A 20,034-nucleotide genomic window follows, 5' to 3' on the forward strand; every position below is an offset into this window, starting at 1 on the left:
AGGAACTGGACTAATGAGAGTTTGGGGGATTGTTTGGCTGAGGTGGGCCTTGGATGCTTGGCTTTGGTGTGCAATGGAATGGGCAGGGTTGGGGGTTGTAGCCGAAACTGATTGTAACTGAGAATTCAGGTTGGGCCTGGGGATGGAGGGGAACTCTTCTCCTTCTCCACCCTGATCCTCACCTCTCCGACCCCTGCCCAGCCCAACAGCACGGCAAACACCACAAGCCCAGCTTACGGATCTTTATTGGACCAGATGTGGGATTTTCCAAACCCAAACAGGCCACCTCTGTCCTGCACCAGCCCAGTTGTAGAGACCCTCTCCCTAGTTCTTGGGGAGACCAGCTCCCTGCAGGGAGGGGTCAAAAGTTGGTGGATTTTGTGGTTGCCTTGGAGCCCCTCCTGTGGCAGGGGAGAGAGCTACCCCCGTGCCCCGAGTCCTCCTCCGGTAACCCTCTGCATCTGGGCTTAGGACGCTGTCCCTCCTGGAAGAGGGAGGCTACGTCCAACAAGGCATCCTCAATGTGCTGTCCCAGTCGGTGGGAGTCCTGGAAGGAGAAATACATCATGTCCAGGAGAAGCTGGGAGAGGGGCTCCTCGGCACTGGAAAACAGGAGGGCTGGTATCCCCGATGCCAGAGGATCCCTCCCCGGTCAGAGGGAGGAGGGGGCTGGGCTTCCTGGATCATAGGGGCAGCAGGGAGCTGGGATTCTAGACTGGTTGGTTGTAAGAGCGGAGAGAGTTAGGAGTCCAGTCCTCTGGGTCCTGAGGGAGGAGGGTCCAGGGGTGTGTGTTCAAGTCTGTCTCACCGTTTTTGTGCTAGATTTTTTGCTGGAGATGTGGAAGGTGATGGTGTCATCCCCCATGAAGATGTACGAAACGCCATAACCGTGGTCATCGGCCTGGAGAGGGACAGAGGGAGGGGAACCAACTAGCCTCCGAACTCCTCCTCCCCCACTAGGCCGGAGTGCAGACCCCCAGTGCCCTTCTCCCTCAGGGCCTAGGGTCCAGGGAGGTGGGATCAGGCCCAGATCCACTCACAGGCCCGAATCCACCACCAGAGGAAACGTAGTCAGGGTAATTGTGGACGTCAAACAGGTGGATTTGCTGAACAGGGATCTGGCTGGTGGCGAGCTGCCACTGCTCCGAGTGAACCTGAGGGGCAGAAGATGGGCAAGCCTGAGATAAAGACGGACAGACCCACCAGTCCACGCCCCCTTGGCTCCGCTCCATGCAGCTCTAGCCTTTTCTCACCTCTGAATCATCAAGTTTCTCCGCCCTTCCCCTCCCTGACACCTGCCCTTCCACTCCTTTTGGAACACACCTCTCGGCTTCTGCCTGATCCCGCCCTTTTCTCAGGTCTTCCAGACCACACCTCCTTTCACCCCGCCCCCCCCACTGGCCACGCCTCCTCTTCTCCCTGACACAACCCCGTCCCCTCCCCTTCTCTTTTCCCCTTTTCCCTCTCTGCGCCCCCTACCGACTCTCTCCTGTAATACCCCCCTTTTCCCACCTCACCCTCCTTGTCCTGACGTACCCTTCTCCTCCCATGGTTCCCCTCTTCCATCTCTAACCCTTTCCCTGCACCCCAACCTGGTCCAAAAAGGGTGAGCGCAAATGGAGAAATTGGGACACGATGTAGAGCGCGAAGAGGTGGCGGTCAACTCCCTGTCCGCTCATCGCTGCCTTCAGCAGAGCCTGGTGCTTTTCCACCGCCAGGCGGAACAGAGCTCGGCGCTGGGGTTCCTGGGGTCCCCCGGGGAGAGGTGACAGGTCATGGAAAGACAGGAAGTGGGCTTACTGCTGGGGCTTGTCACATACCCCTGGCGTCAACCCAGCCTGCAAAATCCCAGCAAGGCAGAGATATCAATTCTACTTTACCAAGGGTAAACAGGCTCAGAGAGGGGAAGTCACTTGCCCAGGGTCACACAGCAAAGCAGAATCAGGTAGGTTCCCAGGTCTGTCTGATCTAGGGTCCCAACTCCTACCACTGATCCAAAATAGGTAGGAGGAGAGGGAACAGAGGTACCCAGGGGGGTTCTGAGTAAAAAGGTTACATAGGGACTACATGGGAGGGTACCAACGGAAGCCACAAGATCACCTAGAGGTTAAATAATCAAAGAGAGCTACATCGTGGAACCTAGAATCCCTGTTGGGTACTCCCCCAGTGCCCTGTGTGATCCCCATGAAAGCATATATCACACTCTGCTGAAATATCTCTGTCTCTCCCCACCAGTGAGTTCTTGGAGGTCAGAGACCAGGTCTGGTTCCTCTTTTGTCCTTAATGCCCATCATGGGGTCTGGTCCTCCGAAGGTACTCCAGAAATATTTGCAAATGTAGGAATGAGTGTATGGAAATGAACAAAGCCTCAAACGAGGTCTTCACCCACTGTTTTCTCTTTGTCCTCCATTGCTCTCACGAAGTTGCAGGCCTCCCTTGTACAAGACCGCACCGTCTCTGTCCGACCTTCCAGGAACAAGCGAGTCATAGTCGACTCATAAGTCAAGCAGAATTCACCCCTGTCCTGGGGGACAAGGGAGGAGCCTGTCAGCTGGTCTCTGGAAATCTTCACAGACTTGACCCATCTCTGTGTAGGCCTCCCGCCTCCTCCCACTCAGGGAATATGTGGTCGGGAGAGAGAAATCAAGATGGCGGACCCCCAAGGGCAATGACCGAGAAGAGTCATTAAAGGGACTGACAAGGCAGGCCCAGGGGAACCAAAGTCCTGGCAAGGGGCTGAGGCCAAGGGCCCCGACTGACCCGGAAGTGGGCCAGCTGCAAGGCCACCTGGGTGAAGCTGTCTGAAGAGAGATGGCAGCGTTTGATGAAGCTCTTGCCAAAGTGGGAGAAGGGGAAGACGTGGCAGTCAATGTTTCCAGACAAGGTCTTGGCTCCCCTCAGGGCTAGAGAGATGGACAGACGGATCTGCCAGAGGAAGAGGGAGGGAGGGATGGCTGGGGTTACAGATGGGGTAGGGTTAGAGCTGGGAGTGGGGCTGGAAGTGGAGGTGGGAATCGAGTCAGAGTAGGGGTGGAATGCAGAAAATGAGGACAGAGACGAACATGTCACTGAAGGTCTGGATTAAGGATGGGGGTCAGGGTGGGACTGGGGTCAGGGTTGGGGTTGAGTTTGGGGGTGGGGATGAGCTTCCAGTCAAAGCCAGGGGGGCTGGGGGACTTGGAGGAGAGCCCCCAAAGCCCGGTCTCACCTTTTCTGGAAGGTCCCAGTGCAGCCGCTGGGGCTGGGGCAGTGAGGGCTCAGGATGGCCCTTGCAGTGGCCGTCTGCCGAGTAGCCCAGCTGAAAACATTCCGTGGCCAGAGTGAACTGTGTACAAACGGAGGCTGTCAGAGTCCTTTCCTCCCTCTGGGCTGAGAGCCATCTAACCAGGGACTTCTTTTCCTAAGTCCCTCTGGGGGTTAGGGGGTGGGAGGCAGTCCTTGGGAATCAGAAACCTCCAATGTTCACAGGTGGGTTCTCAGGGTCAAGTTGATTGAGAGCAGGACTAATACTAACACTCAGAGGGGGCTTACTGACCCTTTGCTTCTGACTGGTAGACAAAGAGCCATCAACAGCTGCCCCAGCCCTCCCAAGACACCCCACCCCCGCCACCCCCACTACCCCCACCAGGATCCTGAGACAGGAGAGGAAGAGCCCAACACAGCATGGACCTCCAGAGGGGCCGCCTCCATTCTGATTGTTAAATATATATATATTTTTAAGATTTTATTTATTTATTTGAGAGAGAGAGAGAGAAAGAGCACGAGCAGGGACAGAGGGAGAAGCAGACTCCCCTCAGAGCAGGGAGCCCGATGCAGGGCTCGATCCCAGGACCCTGAGATCATGACCTGAACTGAATGCAGAGGCTTAAACCCACTGAGCCACCCAGGGGCCCCTTGTTTCAATATTATAAACCAGGAGTTGGGGTGCCTGGGTGGCTCAGTGGGTTAAAGCCTCTGCCTTCCGCTCAGGTCATGGTCCCCGGGTCCTGGGATCGAGCCCCACATCGGGCTCTCTGCCTGGCGGGGAGCCTGCTTCCTCCTCTCTCTCTCTGCCTGCCTCTCTGCCTACTTGTGATCGCTCTCTCTGTCAAATAAATAAATAAATAAATAAAATCTTTAAAAAAAAAACAACCAGGAGCACCTACCACCTGCCAGCCTTCCACTTAATTCTCACGGTAACTTAGGAAGAAGGGATTCACATCCCCATTGCAACGTTAGAAACCTCAGAAGAACAGCTCACTTGGGGCCTAGGAGTTTCCAATGATCTATACCATATTCTACGTGACATCTCTTCTTTCAAAGTCGATGGGCTGAGACCATAATGTTGACAAGAAGGGTCTGAGGGGGGGCGCCTGGGTGGCTCAGTGGGTTAAAACCTCTGCCTTCCGCTCAGGTCATGATCCCAGGGTTCTGGGATCGAGCCCCGCGTCGGGCTCTCTGCTCAGCAGGGAGCCTGCTTCCTCATCTCTCTCTCTGCCTGCCTCTCTGCCTACTTGTGATCTCTGTCTGTCAAATAAATAAATAAAATCTTAAAAAAAAAAGGGGGGGGTCTGAGGGGTCTGAGGTTCAACTGAATTGACAGTTTCATTTACCAGTACCACCAAAGGGGGAAATTCTCATTTGTGAAACAGTGCTTACTGGGGGCTGCTCTTACGAGCTGAAAAGGGCCTCCCTTCCCCTCATACATGCCAGATCCCACCCTGGGCCCCATCTAACACCCCGTGTAACACTACGGAACAGCAGGAACCTGATAGGGCACAGACACCACCCCCTATGATTTACGGACTACATAAAATAGAGATGCTAAGATTCTTAGGATTGGATGGGAACTTACAGATCAAAGAAAATCCAACCCTTTCAACCTGATGAAGGAAGAACCGAGGCTCCTGGTCCCATCTGAGCCTCTGTCTTCCCTCTGAGTGTAACGCCCTGGAAAGGAAGGTCTTTGGAAGTGGGGCTGATGGTCCCCGGGGCGGGGGGCTGGCTCTCCTACCTCCCACATGTGTCCCGAGATGGGGCAGTCTGCCCACGAGTGCTCCACGCTGAGGCCCAGCTTCCCGTTGGAGAAGACAATCAGAGTGAAGGATTTGTCAAACCAGCTGCAGGGGGAGAACTCAAAGTGGTCACCAGGGACCCAAGAGGGAACTCAGGTGCTCACGTTCTGTGGGACATAGGAGTGTCAGGGTGGATGGATTTTTCTGGAACCAGGGTTGATGTGGGGCTCTCTGAGAGGGTGGGGTCTCTACCAGGTGGTCTAGATGGTTTCTGGGCATGTCTAAGGTTTGTTAAATTGGAAGATTTTGGGGGAAACATGCCAAGAAAGGGTCAAGGCTCCCGAGTTGCTGAGAGGTTAGGGGGCTTCTTCTGGGAACCTCAGAAATCAGAGTGATGCCTGGGGTGCAGCTAGGTTGTTGACTGAGGATCTCTAGGTAGGAAGTCCCACGACTGAGGTCCTGAGTCTGGGATGCCTGGATGAAAATCGAAGGATTCTGTGGTTCTGAGCCTGAGGTCCCCGGGCTTGGGGTTCTGGCTTTGGGGTCTCTAGGTCTGCAGGTCCAGGTCTGGGGTTCAGCGGTCCTCAGATCTGGGGTCCAGGGTCTGCTTGTCTAGTGTCCAGAACCCTAGGTCTGGATACCAGGTTCTGGGGTCACTGGTTGGGGTGGGGTTCAACTCCAGGGGCTGACTCACCGGTCATGGCCCCTGCCAGCCAGGAGGGCACGGGCATAGGCATCCAGTGAAGCTGCGGGGTCCTCCCTGGTGAGCCCCGCAGGCTCCGAGTCCAGTGATACAAAGAAAGCTGCTCCTTCCACGGCCTCCAACGCGTCCTCGGCCTGGATCTTCAGGGAACTCCGCACCTGGGCCCACATATCCCTGGAGGGAGAGTGGGGGAAGACACGCGCCTGAGCCCAGGCCACCCCTGCACCCCGCCCAGCTTCCGCCTGGTCCCCCACCTTGCCTTTCCCCAACCTCCAGAGGGTGCCTGGGCCTCCAGGTCCCCTGACCTCTTACTCTCACCTGGGTGCAGCGGTCAAGGCCGCCAGATGCTCCTCCTGGGGGCAAGCGGGGGAGGGGTCGTCCAGGATTCGCTGGAACTGCTGCTCCAAGGCCCGTGGGGAGAGCAGGCCGCTTGGGGAGTGGGTCCCCACACGGAAGAATCGGCCTCGGTGGAAGACAGCCACATGTCGGCTGTCCCGGAGGTGGCGGATGTGATCTGGGGGGAGTTGGGGGGACAGAAGGGCAGAGGGCAGGAAGGTCAGATACACTGCAAGAATAAGAACCATTTGGGGTGCCTGGGTGGCTCAGGCGGTTACGTGTCTGACTCTTGGTTTTGGCTCAGGGCATGATCTCTGGGCGGCGGGATCCAGCTCTTCCAGGCTCCCTGTTCAGCTGGGAGTCTGCTTGGGATCCTTGCCCTGCCCCTCCCCCTCCTCCTCTGCTCTTCCCCGTGCCACCCCGCGCATGCACACACTCTCTCCAAAATAAATTTTAAAAAAGGATAAGAACCATTTATTAAGCCCATCCTGTATGGCTCGCACTGTTCTAAACACTCATTGAATCCTCCCGACCCTATGTACCCTTATTATCCCATTTTAGAGATAAGAAAACTGAGTCTCGGGGCACCTGGGTGGCTCAGTGGGTTAAAGCCTCTGCCTTCGGCTCAGGTCATGGTCCTAGTGTCCTGGGATCGAGCCCCATATCGGGCTCTGTGCTTTGCAGGGAGCCTGCTTCCACCTCTCTCTATCTGTCTGCTTCTCTGCCTACTTGTGATCTCTGTCTGTCAAATAAATAAATAAAATCTTTGAAAAAAAAAATCCCAGTTCTTGGTTTGTCTCTCTCTGCCCTTTGCTCATTTGCTTATTTCTTTATTTTTTTTTTAAGATTTTATTTATTTATTTGAGAGAGAGTGAGAGAGAGCATGAGCGAGGAGAAGGTCAGAGAGAGAAGCAGACTCCCCGTGGAGCCGGGAGTCCGATGCGGGACTCGATCCCAGGACTCCAGGATCATGACCTGAGCCGAAGGCAGTTGTCCAACCAACTGAGCCACCCAGGCGTCCCTGCTTGTTTCTTTAAAAAAAAAAAAAAAAAGAAAAGAAAGAAAACTGAGTCTCAGAGAGGGCTATAACCTACCCGAGATCACACAGCTAGGGAGCAACGGTGCCCGGATTCGAACCCAGGAGAACATGCGCTCAACCCTATACTGTATGTACACTGTATGCCTCAGTCAGTGAGAACGCCAGAGGAACCTCACCTTTTTGGAGGCCGGGAATGCGCGTGGTATTGAATATCTTCTCGTACTGGGCGGAGCACAAGGGCCGCATTCCCATCAGTAGAGTCTGCAAGAGACCATGGGCTCAGGAGGACGCGGCCTGCCAGGACCCACATGGCCACACAGCCACAGGACCACAGCCTCCGACCCCAGCCCGTGGGTCGGGGAGAGGGGGCTCTCACAGGCAGGATCTCCTGGCGGTTCAGCCGATGGCGGTAGAGGAGGAGGGCATGGACGGCGTTCCCAGCACGAGCGGCCTGCACTGGTGTGGGAGTGACGTACAGGAAGTCCTGGGGGCCAGCCGAGGGGACGGCAAAATGCCTGGGATCAGGTCGGGCCCCTGCTGGGGGCACGGACCCCAAACACAGATGCTGACCCCAACAGGCGGCAAGATGGTGAATTAGACTCTGATTGGGGTCACTGACCCTAAACCCCACTTTTTACAGAGACATCCCGACCCTAGACCCGTGGAGCTAAGAACTCAGCCCCTTCCCGGCTCCTAATCCCGTTCTCCCCCTCTCACCATCATGTAATAGTTACTGTTCACCATCAGCGAGTGCCGGGAGCGCAGGTACACGAATTCTTCCCACCAGTCACTGACCTAGGAGTGGGGCAGAGAGACGCAAGGCTGGGGCAGCTGTGGCCAAGGTCGGGGGGGGGGGGTCAGTGGGAGCAGCAAGATGCCCCAGACTTTGCCTTGTCAAACAGCGGGGTGGAGCTCAATGAAGGAGGCCATCATGATCAGTAACTAGCAGTAACCTATCAGTCCAACAGTTGGGGAATCTGTTAGCTAACCCGTGCTACACTCACGTCCTAGAATATCATCAAGCTCTCCAAACAGATCAAGGTGCACCTACCTGGCTGCCGTGGAATGAGCGAGCACTGAGGCAGCTGCTGACTAAAAAAAGCCAGGTGCACAGTAAGATCTGTGAAATGATCTCGTGTAAGATTTTACTTATTTTTTTTAAAGATTTTTAAAATTTATTTATTTGACAGAGAGAGAGTGTGCACAAGCAGTGGCAGCCAGCAGGCGTGGAAGAAGCAGGCTCCCCACTGGGCGGAGAGCATGACCCGGGGCTCAATCCCAGGACCCCAGGATCATGACCTGAGCCGAAGGCAGATGCTAAACTGACAGAGCCAGCCAGGCGCCCCACATACGAGATTTATTTTTTTTTTAAAGATTTTATTTATTTATCTGACAGAGAGAGATCACAAGTAGGCAGAGAGGCAGGCAGAGAGAGAGAGAGGGAAGCAGGCTCCCTGCCGAGCAGAGAGCCCGATGCGGGACTCGATCCCAGGACCCTGGGATCACGACCTGAGCCGAAGGCAGCGGCTTAACCCACTGAGCCACCCAGGCGCCCCCACATATGAGATTTTTAAAAAATACCACCGAGACCGAAGTATCCATCAACAGATGAATGGATAACGAGTGTGGTCAATCCATACATAGAACGGGTTGGGGTTTTTTTTTAAAGATTTTATTTATTTATTTGACAGAGAGAGAGGTTACAAGTAGGCAGACAGAGACAGAGAGGGGAAGCAGGCTCCCCGCTGAGTGGAGAGCCCGACGCGGGCCTCGATCCCTGAGATCATGACCCAAGCCGGAGGCAGAGGCCTAACCCACTGAGCCACCCAGGCACCCTAGAGTGGGTTTTTTAAAAAAAGATTTTATTTTTAAGTCCTTTCTACACCCAATCTGGGACCCAAACTCACAACCCTGAGATCAAGAGTCACATGGTCCACCAACCGAGCCAGCCAGGCGCCCCTGCGATGGAATTTTCATATAAAAAGGAATGACAGGGCGCCGGGGTGGCTCAGTGGCTTAAGCCGCTGCCTTCGGCTCAGGTCATGATCTCAGGGTCCTGGGATCGAGTCCCGCATCGGGCTCTCTGCTCAGCAGGGAGCCTGCTTCCCTCTCTTCTCTCTCTCTGCCTGCCTCTCTGTCTACTTGTGATCTCTCTCTGTCAAATAAATAAATAAAATCTTTTAAAAAAATTAAAAAAAAAATTAAAAAAAAAATAAAAAGGAATGACAATGGGGCACCTGGGTGGCTCAGATAAGTGTCTGCCTGTGCCTCAGGCCATGATCTCCGGGTCCTGGAATCGAGTCCCACGTCGGGCTCTCCGCTCCACAGAAAGTCTGCTTCTCCCTCTGACCCTCCTACCCACTTGTTCTCTCTCTCTCTCTCAGATAAATAAATAACAAACTTAAATAAAAATAAATAAAAAGGAATGGATACCTGATGTGCACTATGACATGGGTGGACCCTGAAAACATTAGTCCAGGTGAAATGAATCAGACAGAAAAGGACAAATCATGTATGATCCTACTTACACGAAAACTCTAAAACAGACAGATTCCTAGAGGTAGTAAGTAGACTAAAGGTTACCTGGCACTCTGGGGAAGTGGGAATGGGGATGTGTACAGAGTTTCTCTTTGGGATGTTGAAAAAGTTCTGGAAATAGATTGTCGTGATGGTTCCACGACATTGCAGATGTACTTAATACCACCGAACTGCATACTTAAAAATGGTTAAAATGGTAAATTTTGTATTTTGTCCATTTTACCACAATAAAAATTATATATGTTACATATATTTTATATCATATATTTAATATGTTTCTGTAAGTTATATAACATATAATTACATTATATATTATATATAATGTTATTATATATAATAATGTTATTAAGTTATATAATATATAATTACATCATATATTATATAACTTAAAATTACACATAATTAGGGGCACCTGGGTGGCTCAGTGGGTTAAGCCTCTGCCTTTGGTTCAGGTCATGATCTCAGGTTCCTGGGATCGAGCCCTACATCAGGCTCTCTGCTCAGCAGGGAGCTTGCTTCCCCCTCTCTCCCTGCCTGCCTCTCTGCCTACTTGTGATCTATGTCTGTCAAATAAATACATAAAATCTTTTAAAAAATTATACACAATTATATAAATAAAATTTACATTATATATAAATACACATTATATATAATACACATATTATATAAATAAAATTTATATAACATGAGTCAAAAAATAGTTAAAAAGTCTGATAAGATAGCACCGTGTCAGACTTTAGTTGGCCTTGTTTTTTTTTTTTTTTTTTGTTTTCTTTGTTGTATTTAAGATAATGGGGTATGTTATAATGGGCAGTGCCTTAGAGATACAATGAAATATATACAGTGTGTGTGTGTGTGTGTGTGTGTGTGTGTGTGTGTGTCCATCTGAACACACATGAGCATATGTACTGACACAGAACCTGGCCCAAACAGCTTGAAGGGAAAAAAGTGTAAAAATTAAGGTCTGGCTTTCCTCCTACCCCTCCAGACATGACTCAGTCCCCCCCATGGAGCTTGTCTGACTGACCTTTCCATGCCGCTGCCCCTTGGGGGACAATGTTTCCATTTCCTTCTGCCCATGAAGGTTCCGTTTGCTGTCACCCAGGCCTCTTTCCTGAGCCCTCACTCAGGGGTTGGGCTGCCCCAGGGCATCTCCCCACCACCCCCCAGGCACTCCCATGGAGCTCAGTGGCTTCACTTCAAAGCTGCTCCCCTTCTCCCCATCTCAGGGAGAGCCCCCAGGGGAGGCCCGTGGGTGCCATCCTCGCCATCTCCCCACCCCCAGCTTGGCAGTCCCAGGGCCCTCCCCTCCTGCCTTCGACTCTGCCTCATCCCCCTCTCAGGCGTTGTCCTCTCCCCCAACACCCTCTCCAGCCCCCCAGGCTCCAGTGTCTTCCCTCCAGTCTTTCCCCGACAGCAGAGGTGATCCTCATCCACCCCTGTGCAGAACCCTCCCATGGCTCCTTGGCACCCCCTAGAAAAAGTCTCAGGTCCTCAGCTGGAGTTCAGGCCTCTCCCCACCACTCCGCCGTGAGGATCATCCTTCAACCCTTTGTTTCAACCAGAGGAAAGCTCTCCTGGTTCCCAGCCCTTGCCCTGCAATCTCCTTACTTCCTCAGCTCTCTCTGCTCAGCCCTTTCCCTCCTACAGACCAACTTGACAGATTCGAGTTCTGTCCAGTCCTCAGGGCTCAGCCCTAAGAACTTCTCCTCCTGGAACCCTAATCCTCTCAGCCAGTGGTGGTGTCCCCAGACCACCCCATCCCTCAAACACTCACACCACCCAGTGTGTCCCTTCACTGCTACCTCCACCTCATCCCACGCTGACCGCGGCTATTTATGACTTCCCACAGAAAAGGAGACCCATAACCCCTGATTTGGTAAACTGCTGTCTTGTTCTGTGCCTCAGTTTCCCAAGAAACTCAAGTCAGAGTACTATCAAAAGCCTACTAGCTCCTCAACTCAGAATAGAAACCCATCTGGGGGAGGTGCCCTCGTGCAGAAGGAGCGGGTAAAACAAGAACATCTCTGGGGGCGGGGGCTCAAAATGTTTTTTGCCTCCTTCCAAGGGAGAGCTGAAATGTTGGGTAAGTCCTGGAATTGCGGTTCCAGTCCTGGAGGGTTGGGGGCGGGGCTGTGGATGTGGGCAGGCTCTGGAGGCGGGGCTGAGATTATTGAAGTCAGACTCAGAACGTCGGAGCATGGGGTGGGGAGGCTCAAAATGTTGGCCCATGATGGATGGGGTTCAGAATATTGGAGAGTGGGGCGCCTGGGTGGCTCAGTGGGTTAAAGCCTCTGCCTTTGGCTCAGGTCATGATCCCAGGGTCCTGTGATCGAGCCCCCCATCGGGCTCTCTGCTCGGCAGGGAGCCTGTTTCCTCCTCCCTCTCTCTCTGCCTGCCTCTCTGCCTACTTGTGATCTCTCCCTGTCAAATAAAATAAATAAAATCTTAAAAAAAAAAAAAAAAAAAGAATATTGGAGAGTAAGAGCAACATGGCGTAGCATCTCGGGCTGGGTTTAAACTATAGGAGTGGGGGGCGGGGCTCAGAGTATAGAGCATGGGGCGGGGTGTGGGCGGGGTGTGGGCGGGGCGTGGGAGGGGAGGGGCCTAGACCTACAGGCGCTTAAGGAGCCCTCAGAACCTTGCGGATCCGAGTCTGGGACTCACGTAATTGGACGCCCACCAGGACTTGAGCTGCAGGTACCACTGCAGCAGCGATGCCTGCAGCCGCAAGAATTCCTGCGCAAGGACGGACGTCCAGTCGAAGTCCTCATCGGAGAGGATGGGCCGGACAGATTCCAGGTACTGAGCGGCAAGAAGAGGGTAGGTCACGCCCCCTGCCCGCCCCCGCCGGCCCCAGCCCTTCCCAGGTGGAGGTCCCCCAGGCAGACCCACCTTGCGCACAGTGTCCTGCACGGAGGGCACGGGCTGGCGTGGCAGGGAGCGCTGGTAACTGAAAAGCATTGTTTTGCGGCCGGAGAAGATGCGGACCAGGGCCTGGAGGGAAACGGGAATTAGTGGGTCATTACACCCCTCACTAGGGTGGGGGACCAGGTTTGGGGGTGGTGTGGCAACCTACAGAGAGAATGGAATAGAGACCCAGAGGAAGTGGGGGGACAGAAGCTCAGGAGGAGGAATAGAGACCAGAGAGAGGTGGACCGGGTCCCAGAAAGGTGGGGACAGAGACCAGAGAGGAGACAGAGAAGTGGGTCCCCGGAGGGCCTAAGCAGGGAGGGCTCTGCCCCTCACATACCAGCCAGGTCTTAGTGGGTGAGGACATGGCTCCGTGGGGTTCAAGGAGCCAGCCATGGTAGGACAGAAGCAGCCTCAGGGCCACGTGAAGCGTAAAGATCAGGGCTCCCCACAGGCACGAAGCAAACAGCGCAGCTGCCAGGACTCCCCGAAGCCTGTGGTGCTGCCCACCCCTGGGGGAGTGAGAGAGAGAAGGGGCCTGGGTTTCCTGGCCCCTCGGCCTCGGACTGCTCCTCCCCTCCAACCCCACCCAGCCCTTGCTTTCCCGAACAAGGACACCAAAGCTCCTAAAATCACTTCCCATGGAAACTGATAGGTACTTAGTAAGTGGGAGCTGGTATTTTATTTTTTTTTTGGAGGGACACACACTTGAGGTGCCTGATCACTCAGTCAGTTAAGCGGCTGCCTTCAGCTCCCGCCATGATCCCAGGGTCCTGGGATGGAGCCCCACATCAGGCTCCCTGCTCAGTAGGAAGTTTGCTTCTCCCTCTCCCTCTGGTCTGCCTCCCACTTATGTGCTCTCTCTTTCCCCCTCTCTCAAATAAATAAAATCTTAGAAGGAGAAGGAGAAGAAGAAGGAGGAGGAGGAGAAGGAGGCGGAGGGAGAAGAAGAGGGGGAGGAGGACGAGGAGAAGAAGAAGAAGGGACACACTTCTCTCTCCCAGCATCAAATTATACTTTAAGATTTTTTTTTTAAGATTTTTTTTTTTTAATTTATTTAAAGGAGAGAGAGTATGCACCCACAGGTAGGGGGAGGAGCAGAGGCTGAGAGAGAACCAGATTCCCTGCTGAGCAGGGAGATCAAATTATACTTTAAAGCAATGGTTCTCAAAGTGTGGACCTTGGCCAAGCAGCATCTGCAGGGCCTGGAAGCTGGTTGGAAATGCAAATCCCCGACCCCACCTAGACCTACTAGGACAGACTCTCTGGGGCTGCCCCAGCCATCAGTGTTTGAACAAGCCTCCCAGGTGGTTCCAACACACACTCAGGAAACACTGATCTGCGGATCGGAAACTATCGCAGATCAGCAAGTTTGCAAAGCGGCATAAGACGCGCGAGCAAGGCCCACCTGGAGGACTTGGGGCCCTTACTTCCCCTCTGTAGACGGGGTAAATCTAGACTTCCCGGAAATTCCTACCTCTGATCCTGGGTCTGCCCTTTGGGACTGTCTGTACAAAACTGGAACCTTCATCCCCAGGAGGACCAAGCCAAGAATTAGAACCATTAGAACCTGTCAGTTCCCCTGCACCTGGGTTCCAAATCTTTTCCCAAAATGACAATTACAATAATACAACCACTCCTGTTTATAACCTCCTGGCACTGTACTGAATGGATCACGTGCATGCTTTTTTAAAAGGAATTTATTTGTTTATTTATGTATGTAGGCTCCATGCTCAACATGGGGCTTGAACTCACGACTCTGAGATCAAGTGTCTCATGCTCCACCAATTGAGCCAGCCGGGTGCCCCCCCCAAAATGGGCATCCTTTTGTTTCATTCTCCCAACCACCATGGGAACCAGTTATTATTACCTGCATTTTATAAATGAAGACTGACAAGAGAATAACATCTCTTGCCTAAGACTACAAAACTGGAGCACCGCAGAACTCCAACTTTTGTCAGTACATAAATAACCATATCTGGACATTTTCTAGATTGTCAGTGTCCCTCTTAGCAAGAAAGGGAGGAAATCACCTCCATTTTACTCATGCCATACCTTTATTAATCTGACCCAAAGTAAATCTCAGAGGTTCTTTTCTTTTTATTTATGTATTTGTTTATTTGTTTTTGAGGTTACTTTTCTTTAGCACGCATTCCACGCTGAGAGAGAAACTCACTGGGTGGAGGGAGAAGAATTAGGGATACTAGGCTCAGACGGGGGAGCTTACCAGTCTGGCAGCAACTCTTTGATCTTTTCCATCAGTCCTAGAGAAGGATCCAGCTGGAGGAACCAGGCGAGCTGGATTGCACTGAAGAGGAAGAGCCAGCTGAGGGGGCTGGCAGGGAACACACCCGTGAGAAAGTCATTCTGTGGGGAGGAAAGGGCACCCGTTCAATCAATGATCCCTCCTCTGAGCAACATTCTTAGATACTGTCAGAGCACCCAGCGTGTGCTGAGCCCCGAGCTGGGTGTTCAAGACCCAGGGGAAACCAGACAGATCTGGGTCCTGCCCTCAGGGAGGTAAGGCACAGGAGCCCTGCAGAGGCGAGTTGCTCAAATTGAAGAAATCAGGGAGGGTTCCCTGGAGGTTACTCTCAGCCACAATGATCCCCCATATGCCACAGGGTCTGGAGCTCGGTAGGCCTTCTAGAACTACATGACCATGGGATGAATGAAAGTCCTGGGGTACTAACCAGACTCCCAGGGAAGTGCCATGGAGATAATTAACGCTTAACCAAGTCTGACGACCAAGCACCATCATTGTTCTAAGCACCACCTACAAGAATGAACTCGGAAAATCCCCCCAGCAACCCTGTGAGGTGGTACTTAAGTGACCTCATTTTACAAAAGAAAACACTTAGGTCCAAGGTCACGCAGAGAGTATGATAAGAGCTACTGTTAGTGGGGGTACTGGCATCAGGGCTCAAGAAATCGAGTTCTCTCTTTTCCCCACATTTAGCCAACAGAAAAGCCTCAGGGTTCATGGATGAGAGCTTGGGCTCTGTCACTAACAAGCTAAGTGACCTCAAGCAAGTGGCTTTCCCTCTCTGTCTCAGTTTTCTCATCTCTAGAATGGGAACAATCCCAGTAGGGGGCTCACAGGGCTGTCACGAGTGTGGGATGAGAAAACGTCCTTCAGCAAATGCTGATCACAGTCCTACAGCAGTGATGAGACAGCAAGAGTCCTGCTGTCCTGGGGGACAGAGACAACAGCTACCCAAGAAAAGGATTTAGGGTAGTGTGACAGAAGGCAGTAGAATATGGAGAAAAATAAAGCCAAGGAGGCTGCGGGGGCGGGGGAAACTGCATAGCTCAGAGCCAGGCACACAGTAGGTACTCAATAAACATGATTACCATGACCCATTCTGTTGCTACTCTGCCTCTCCTTGGGGATTTATTCACTTGACGATGTTTCTTTGGTTCGGCCAGAAAAGCTTATATGCAAACGTGGTGATTTCATTGTTTATGATTCCTTTTTTTTTTTCAATTAGCAATAATCGCGCCTCGGATAAACCTCATTGGCTACGATACTGCCACTGCGCAAAGCTGATTCCTTTTTTTTTTTAAGATTTCTTATTTTATTTATTTGACAGACAGAGATCACAAGTAGGCAGAGAGGCAGGCAGAGAGAGGGAGAGGTAGAAGCAGGCTCCCCACTGAGCAGAGAGCCCGATGCGGGGCTCGATCCCAGGACCCTGGGATCATGACCTGAGCCGAAGGCAGAGGCTTTAACCCACGGAGCCACTGAGGCGCCCCTATATTCCTTTTTAAGAGTAGCTATAAGTTCCTTTATCTGCTGCTCTGAATTTTGGTAGAACAGGGGCTTCATAATAAGGGGAAATGTCTCCCGAGCACTTCCCAAGGACCAGGGGCATCAATAAATCATGTCATTGCTCCACTGCTCAGTAAGGTAGCAGTAAATATCACTATGCCCATTGCACGGGTAAAAAAAAAAAAACTGAGAAGACAAGAGTTTTGAAGAACTTGTCCAAAGCCATGGAGGGGCCACTGTGAATCTCCTCAAAACATCCAGAGGGTCTCGGGACCCTAATGCGACAGATACAAAGCAAGGTGTCATGTCCCACGTGCTTTGGGAAACCATCTCGGGAGTCACTCTGACCTCCTGCTGATGAACAACCCACACGGACGCTGTCCCACATACTTGGCCCAAATGACCCACTGCACGTGATGCACGACAGCCCTGTGGCACAGGTCATTATTACAATAATCAATTAATACTAATAAAGGAGTCTGGGGGGACACAAAACTAGGGGTCCGAATAGTCAACAATGCAGCACCAGTCAAAATCCACCCACAAGCCTAGAAATTGGAACAGTGGTTGCCTTGAGTGGGGGGCGTGCACCAGGAAAGGGCTCAAAGGAACATTCTAGAATGGCCTGTCTTGTTAGGAAGTTGGTTACACAGCTGTTGTCAAAATTCAAGGGCTGTGGAGGTGCCTGGGTGGCTCAGTGGGTTAAGCCTCTGCCTTCAGCTCAGGTTGTGATTTCAGGGTCCTGGGATCAAGCCCCACATCGGGCTCTCTGCTCAGTCGGAAGCCTGCTTCCTCCTCTCTCTCTCTCTGCCTGCCTCTCTCTCTACTTGTGATCTCTATCAAATAAATAAATAAAATCTTTAATAAAATAAAGTAAAATAAAATCTTAATAACAACAACAAAAGCTCTTTGGAGGTCTGGGGTAGGGGCCTTTTATCCACTGGAACAGATATCTCTCTATTTTAACAACTCATAAGGCTATAGAGGTCCCATCCAGCCTGCCCAAACGTCTCTGCTTCAGGAGATTCTCCAGGCCCCGGCCACCCCCTCATTTAGTGACAACGCCCCCAGCCTCCCTCTTCCAGCCTGGCTCTACTGTTCTTCCCTGTTCTTGCGGCGCACAAGTCACGTGATCTGACATACTCCCCATCTTGCTTATTTCTCCCCTTATTGCCTTCTCCTCCAACTAACTCTAAAGTTCCACAAGGGCAGGATTCTGTCTTGCTCCCTGTCATGTCCCCAGTGTCCCAAGCAGTGACAGACCCTTAATAAGTGTTCCATAGATATCTGATTAATGAATTGAGAACAATATTATCAAAAGCTAACACTTTCTCCGCACTTGACACAGGCCAGGTGCTTAAGTGTAAGAATTCACTTAAACCTTGCGACTGTCCTGTGGAGGGGGAGTGTTATCATCGCCCCCTTTTGACATGTGGGGAAACTGAGGCTTGGAGAGGTACCCTTGCCCAAGGTCACACAGCTGGTAAGTAGCTGAGCCGTGATGCAAAGTCAGGCTTGGCCAACCCCACAGGTGTTTAAGACTCGTGTTCACAGACAGGACATGACCACCAGGGGGACTCTGGATGCTCTAGAACTGGGGACCCTGGGGGCAGGCATGGGCTCTGGTTAGATGTTGGGCATGGGCATTCTAAAGCAAGGGCAACGAGCCCAGACCAGGACAGCAGGGTCTGTAGTGATAGAGAAGTGTGGATATAGACATTTGGAGGTTCACGTCTGGGAACCAGAGGGAAGTGCACCGCCTACTGGAGACGTGTACTGGGGATTCAGAAGCAAGGGCAAGGAGATGGCCCCCAGACCCAGGGACAAGAGCTAGGGGGAAGAAGGGCCCTTCAGGACTGGGCTGCGGGCTGACCAAGATCTTGATCAGGTCACAGTGTTCAGAAATGAGCACCCAGTTTAGAACCTGGAGATGAAAGGGGAAGCTGAGGGGAGCACCATGGGGTATGTGGTATGAATTCTAGAAATTGGGTGGAAGCTGGGTTGGGGGTGTGAGGAAAAGGGGAAGTGGTCCAGGAAGTGGTGTTAAGAGGTGAATAGAGGTTCCCAGTAGGTGAGGTTGAGGGTTCCCAAGTGAGCCTTAGAGAACCCAGAAATGGCTATTAAGGGGTTCTAAAAGTCCACAGCAAAATTCCCAGAAGGGGGAGATAGGATCCCATTAGTGGAACCACCAAGATGCTGGAGGTGCGCCTCGCTCACCCCAGAACCTAACTGGATTCCTGGAAGGAAACCAAGCCGTGGCCCTCCTCACCCAGAAGCGGGCGAGGTGCCTTTTCCAGGAGCGCAGTCCAGAGAGGTAGATCTCCTGCAACACGGGGGCACTGAGCTCCACTTCGGCCCCGTCCGAGGTCATCGAGGGTCGGAAGCCCACAGCCTGGTGCGCTTCAGCCATGTCTCGCTAGAGCCCTGGGAGGTGGACAGAGGGTCATTCTCCATGTCCCCAGCCTCAGACCCAGGAGTCCGGGTCCCCAACCCCCTCCTCCTTACAGACCCAGGAATACAGGACGGCGGCTCACCCTTCCTTAACCACTTAAGGGGTCTTGAAGGACTTGGCCAGACACCTCCGGTGTTGGAGGGACGTCAACTGGGGACCTCTGTGAACGCATAGAGAGCCAGGAGGAACAATTCGCGTTAATCCCTTTTGCGGTTCTGCTGAGAACGAGGTGCAAGGCAGCGCGCCCCTCCCCATGAAGGACTTTCAAGATTCAGGGTTGGGGGCGGGAAACCCGTCCGGGGTTGAGTTGCGGGGTCTAGAGAAAAACATGAGTCCGAGACCCATTTGAAATGAACACCTGCCAGACGTTGGCACCGTCCGCCCCATTTCCGCTTCCCATGCCGGGGCGAGGAGGGGGGATGGGGTGGGTGGGGAGTGGCGGGGGAGGAGCGGGGGCGGGGGGCGGATGGGGAATGTCTATAAATTCGTCCGCTCTAGGGCGTCCCCCTCCCCCCACGCTGGGGACTGGAGGGGATGGGGTAGGAAGCACCCTACTGCGCATGCCTCACAGCCAGGGATGCTGAGGCTGTGAGCGGCTTCGAGCTTCGAGGACGGGTGATGGAGACGCCCGCACGCCCAACACAAGCCACAGGCCTCCAGGCCCCGCAGGAGCTCTCGGGCCCCTCCGATACTTACCACGCTGAGTCAGAGGTCCGCCGATCCGATCCTGGAGACCCAGCCCGAGCACAGCCCCCCACCCTCGATTTAGAGTGCCAGACCCAAGTCTCCCACTTGCATATGTCCAATCCCAGTGCGACTAGTCCACGACTTGGTCGTCGGGCCTCCGGAGCTTCTGGTCGCCCCCAATTATCCAACATCCAGGAACCCGGGTTTCTGCCTCGCGTGCGCCTTGCTGGGTATTCCAGTCTCTGGCTTTATCCCCGCCCCCTTCCAACCCTCTGCGTTCTATCCCCGCCCCCTCGAATCCCAGCGTCCAATCCTCTCGCTCCGTTCGAGCCCTAGTCCTCGGTGGTTTTCTACTCCGCCGGATTTCTCCACCGTTGGCTTCCCGGGTTCTAAGCAGCTCCTCTCCTCCAAACCCCAGGTTCTTGGGCTTCCCACTCCGCCTTGTCTCACTCTCCTTCCTCTCTGCAAAACGAGGCTCGCCTTGGAACTCACAGCCCACATTTGGGCACACGTAAAGTCACGCGCGTGGGTATCGAGCCAGAACGAATCAAAGTTCTACCAACCCGAGGAGGGAGGGCAGTTCTGTGGGTTGGGTCAGCC

The 20,034-nt window shown here is 53.0% G+C and overlaps 1 protein-coding gene across 1 annotated transcript; it reads right to left on the reverse strand.

Moving 5' to 3' along the window:
• Nucleotides 1-227: 227 nt before the first annotated feature.
• LOC111160739 (carnitine palmitoyltransferase 1C) lies at nucleotides 228-19,664 on the reverse strand. The gene is made up of 20 exons (XM_022524065.1): nucleotides 19,444-19,664; nucleotides 18,830-18,907; nucleotides 18,565-18,719; nucleotides 14,751-14,890; nucleotides 12,864-13,035; nucleotides 12,506-12,607; nucleotides 12,278-12,415; nucleotides 7,790-7,867; nucleotides 7,449-7,556; nucleotides 7,249-7,333; nucleotides 6,016-6,211; nucleotides 5,689-5,871; nucleotides 4,994-5,099; nucleotides 3,209-3,325; nucleotides 2,761-2,925; nucleotides 2,390-2,524; nucleotides 1,593-1,745; nucleotides 1,041-1,154; nucleotides 809-901; nucleotides 228-547 (listed from the first exon to the last, which is right to left on the reverse strand). Exons 3-20 carry the CDS (start codon nucleotides 18,703-18,705, stop codon nucleotides 362-364), a joined length of 2,412 nt encoding a protein of 803 aa, XP_022379773.1. The 5' UTR covers nucleotides 18,706-18,719; nucleotides 18,830-18,907; nucleotides 19,444-19,664; the 3' UTR covers nucleotides 228-361.
• Between the last annotated feature and the right edge of the window lie 370 nt (nucleotides 19,665-20,034).

This window comes from Enhydra lutris, unplaced genomic scaffold (assembly GCF_002288905.1).
Source record: "Enhydra lutris kenyoni isolate GAN:26980312 unplaced genomic scaffold, ASM228890v2 scaffoldscaffold77, whole genome shotgun sequence".
Classification (NCBI taxonomy): Eukaryota; Metazoa; Chordata; class Mammalia; order Carnivora; family Mustelidae; genus Enhydra; species Enhydra lutris.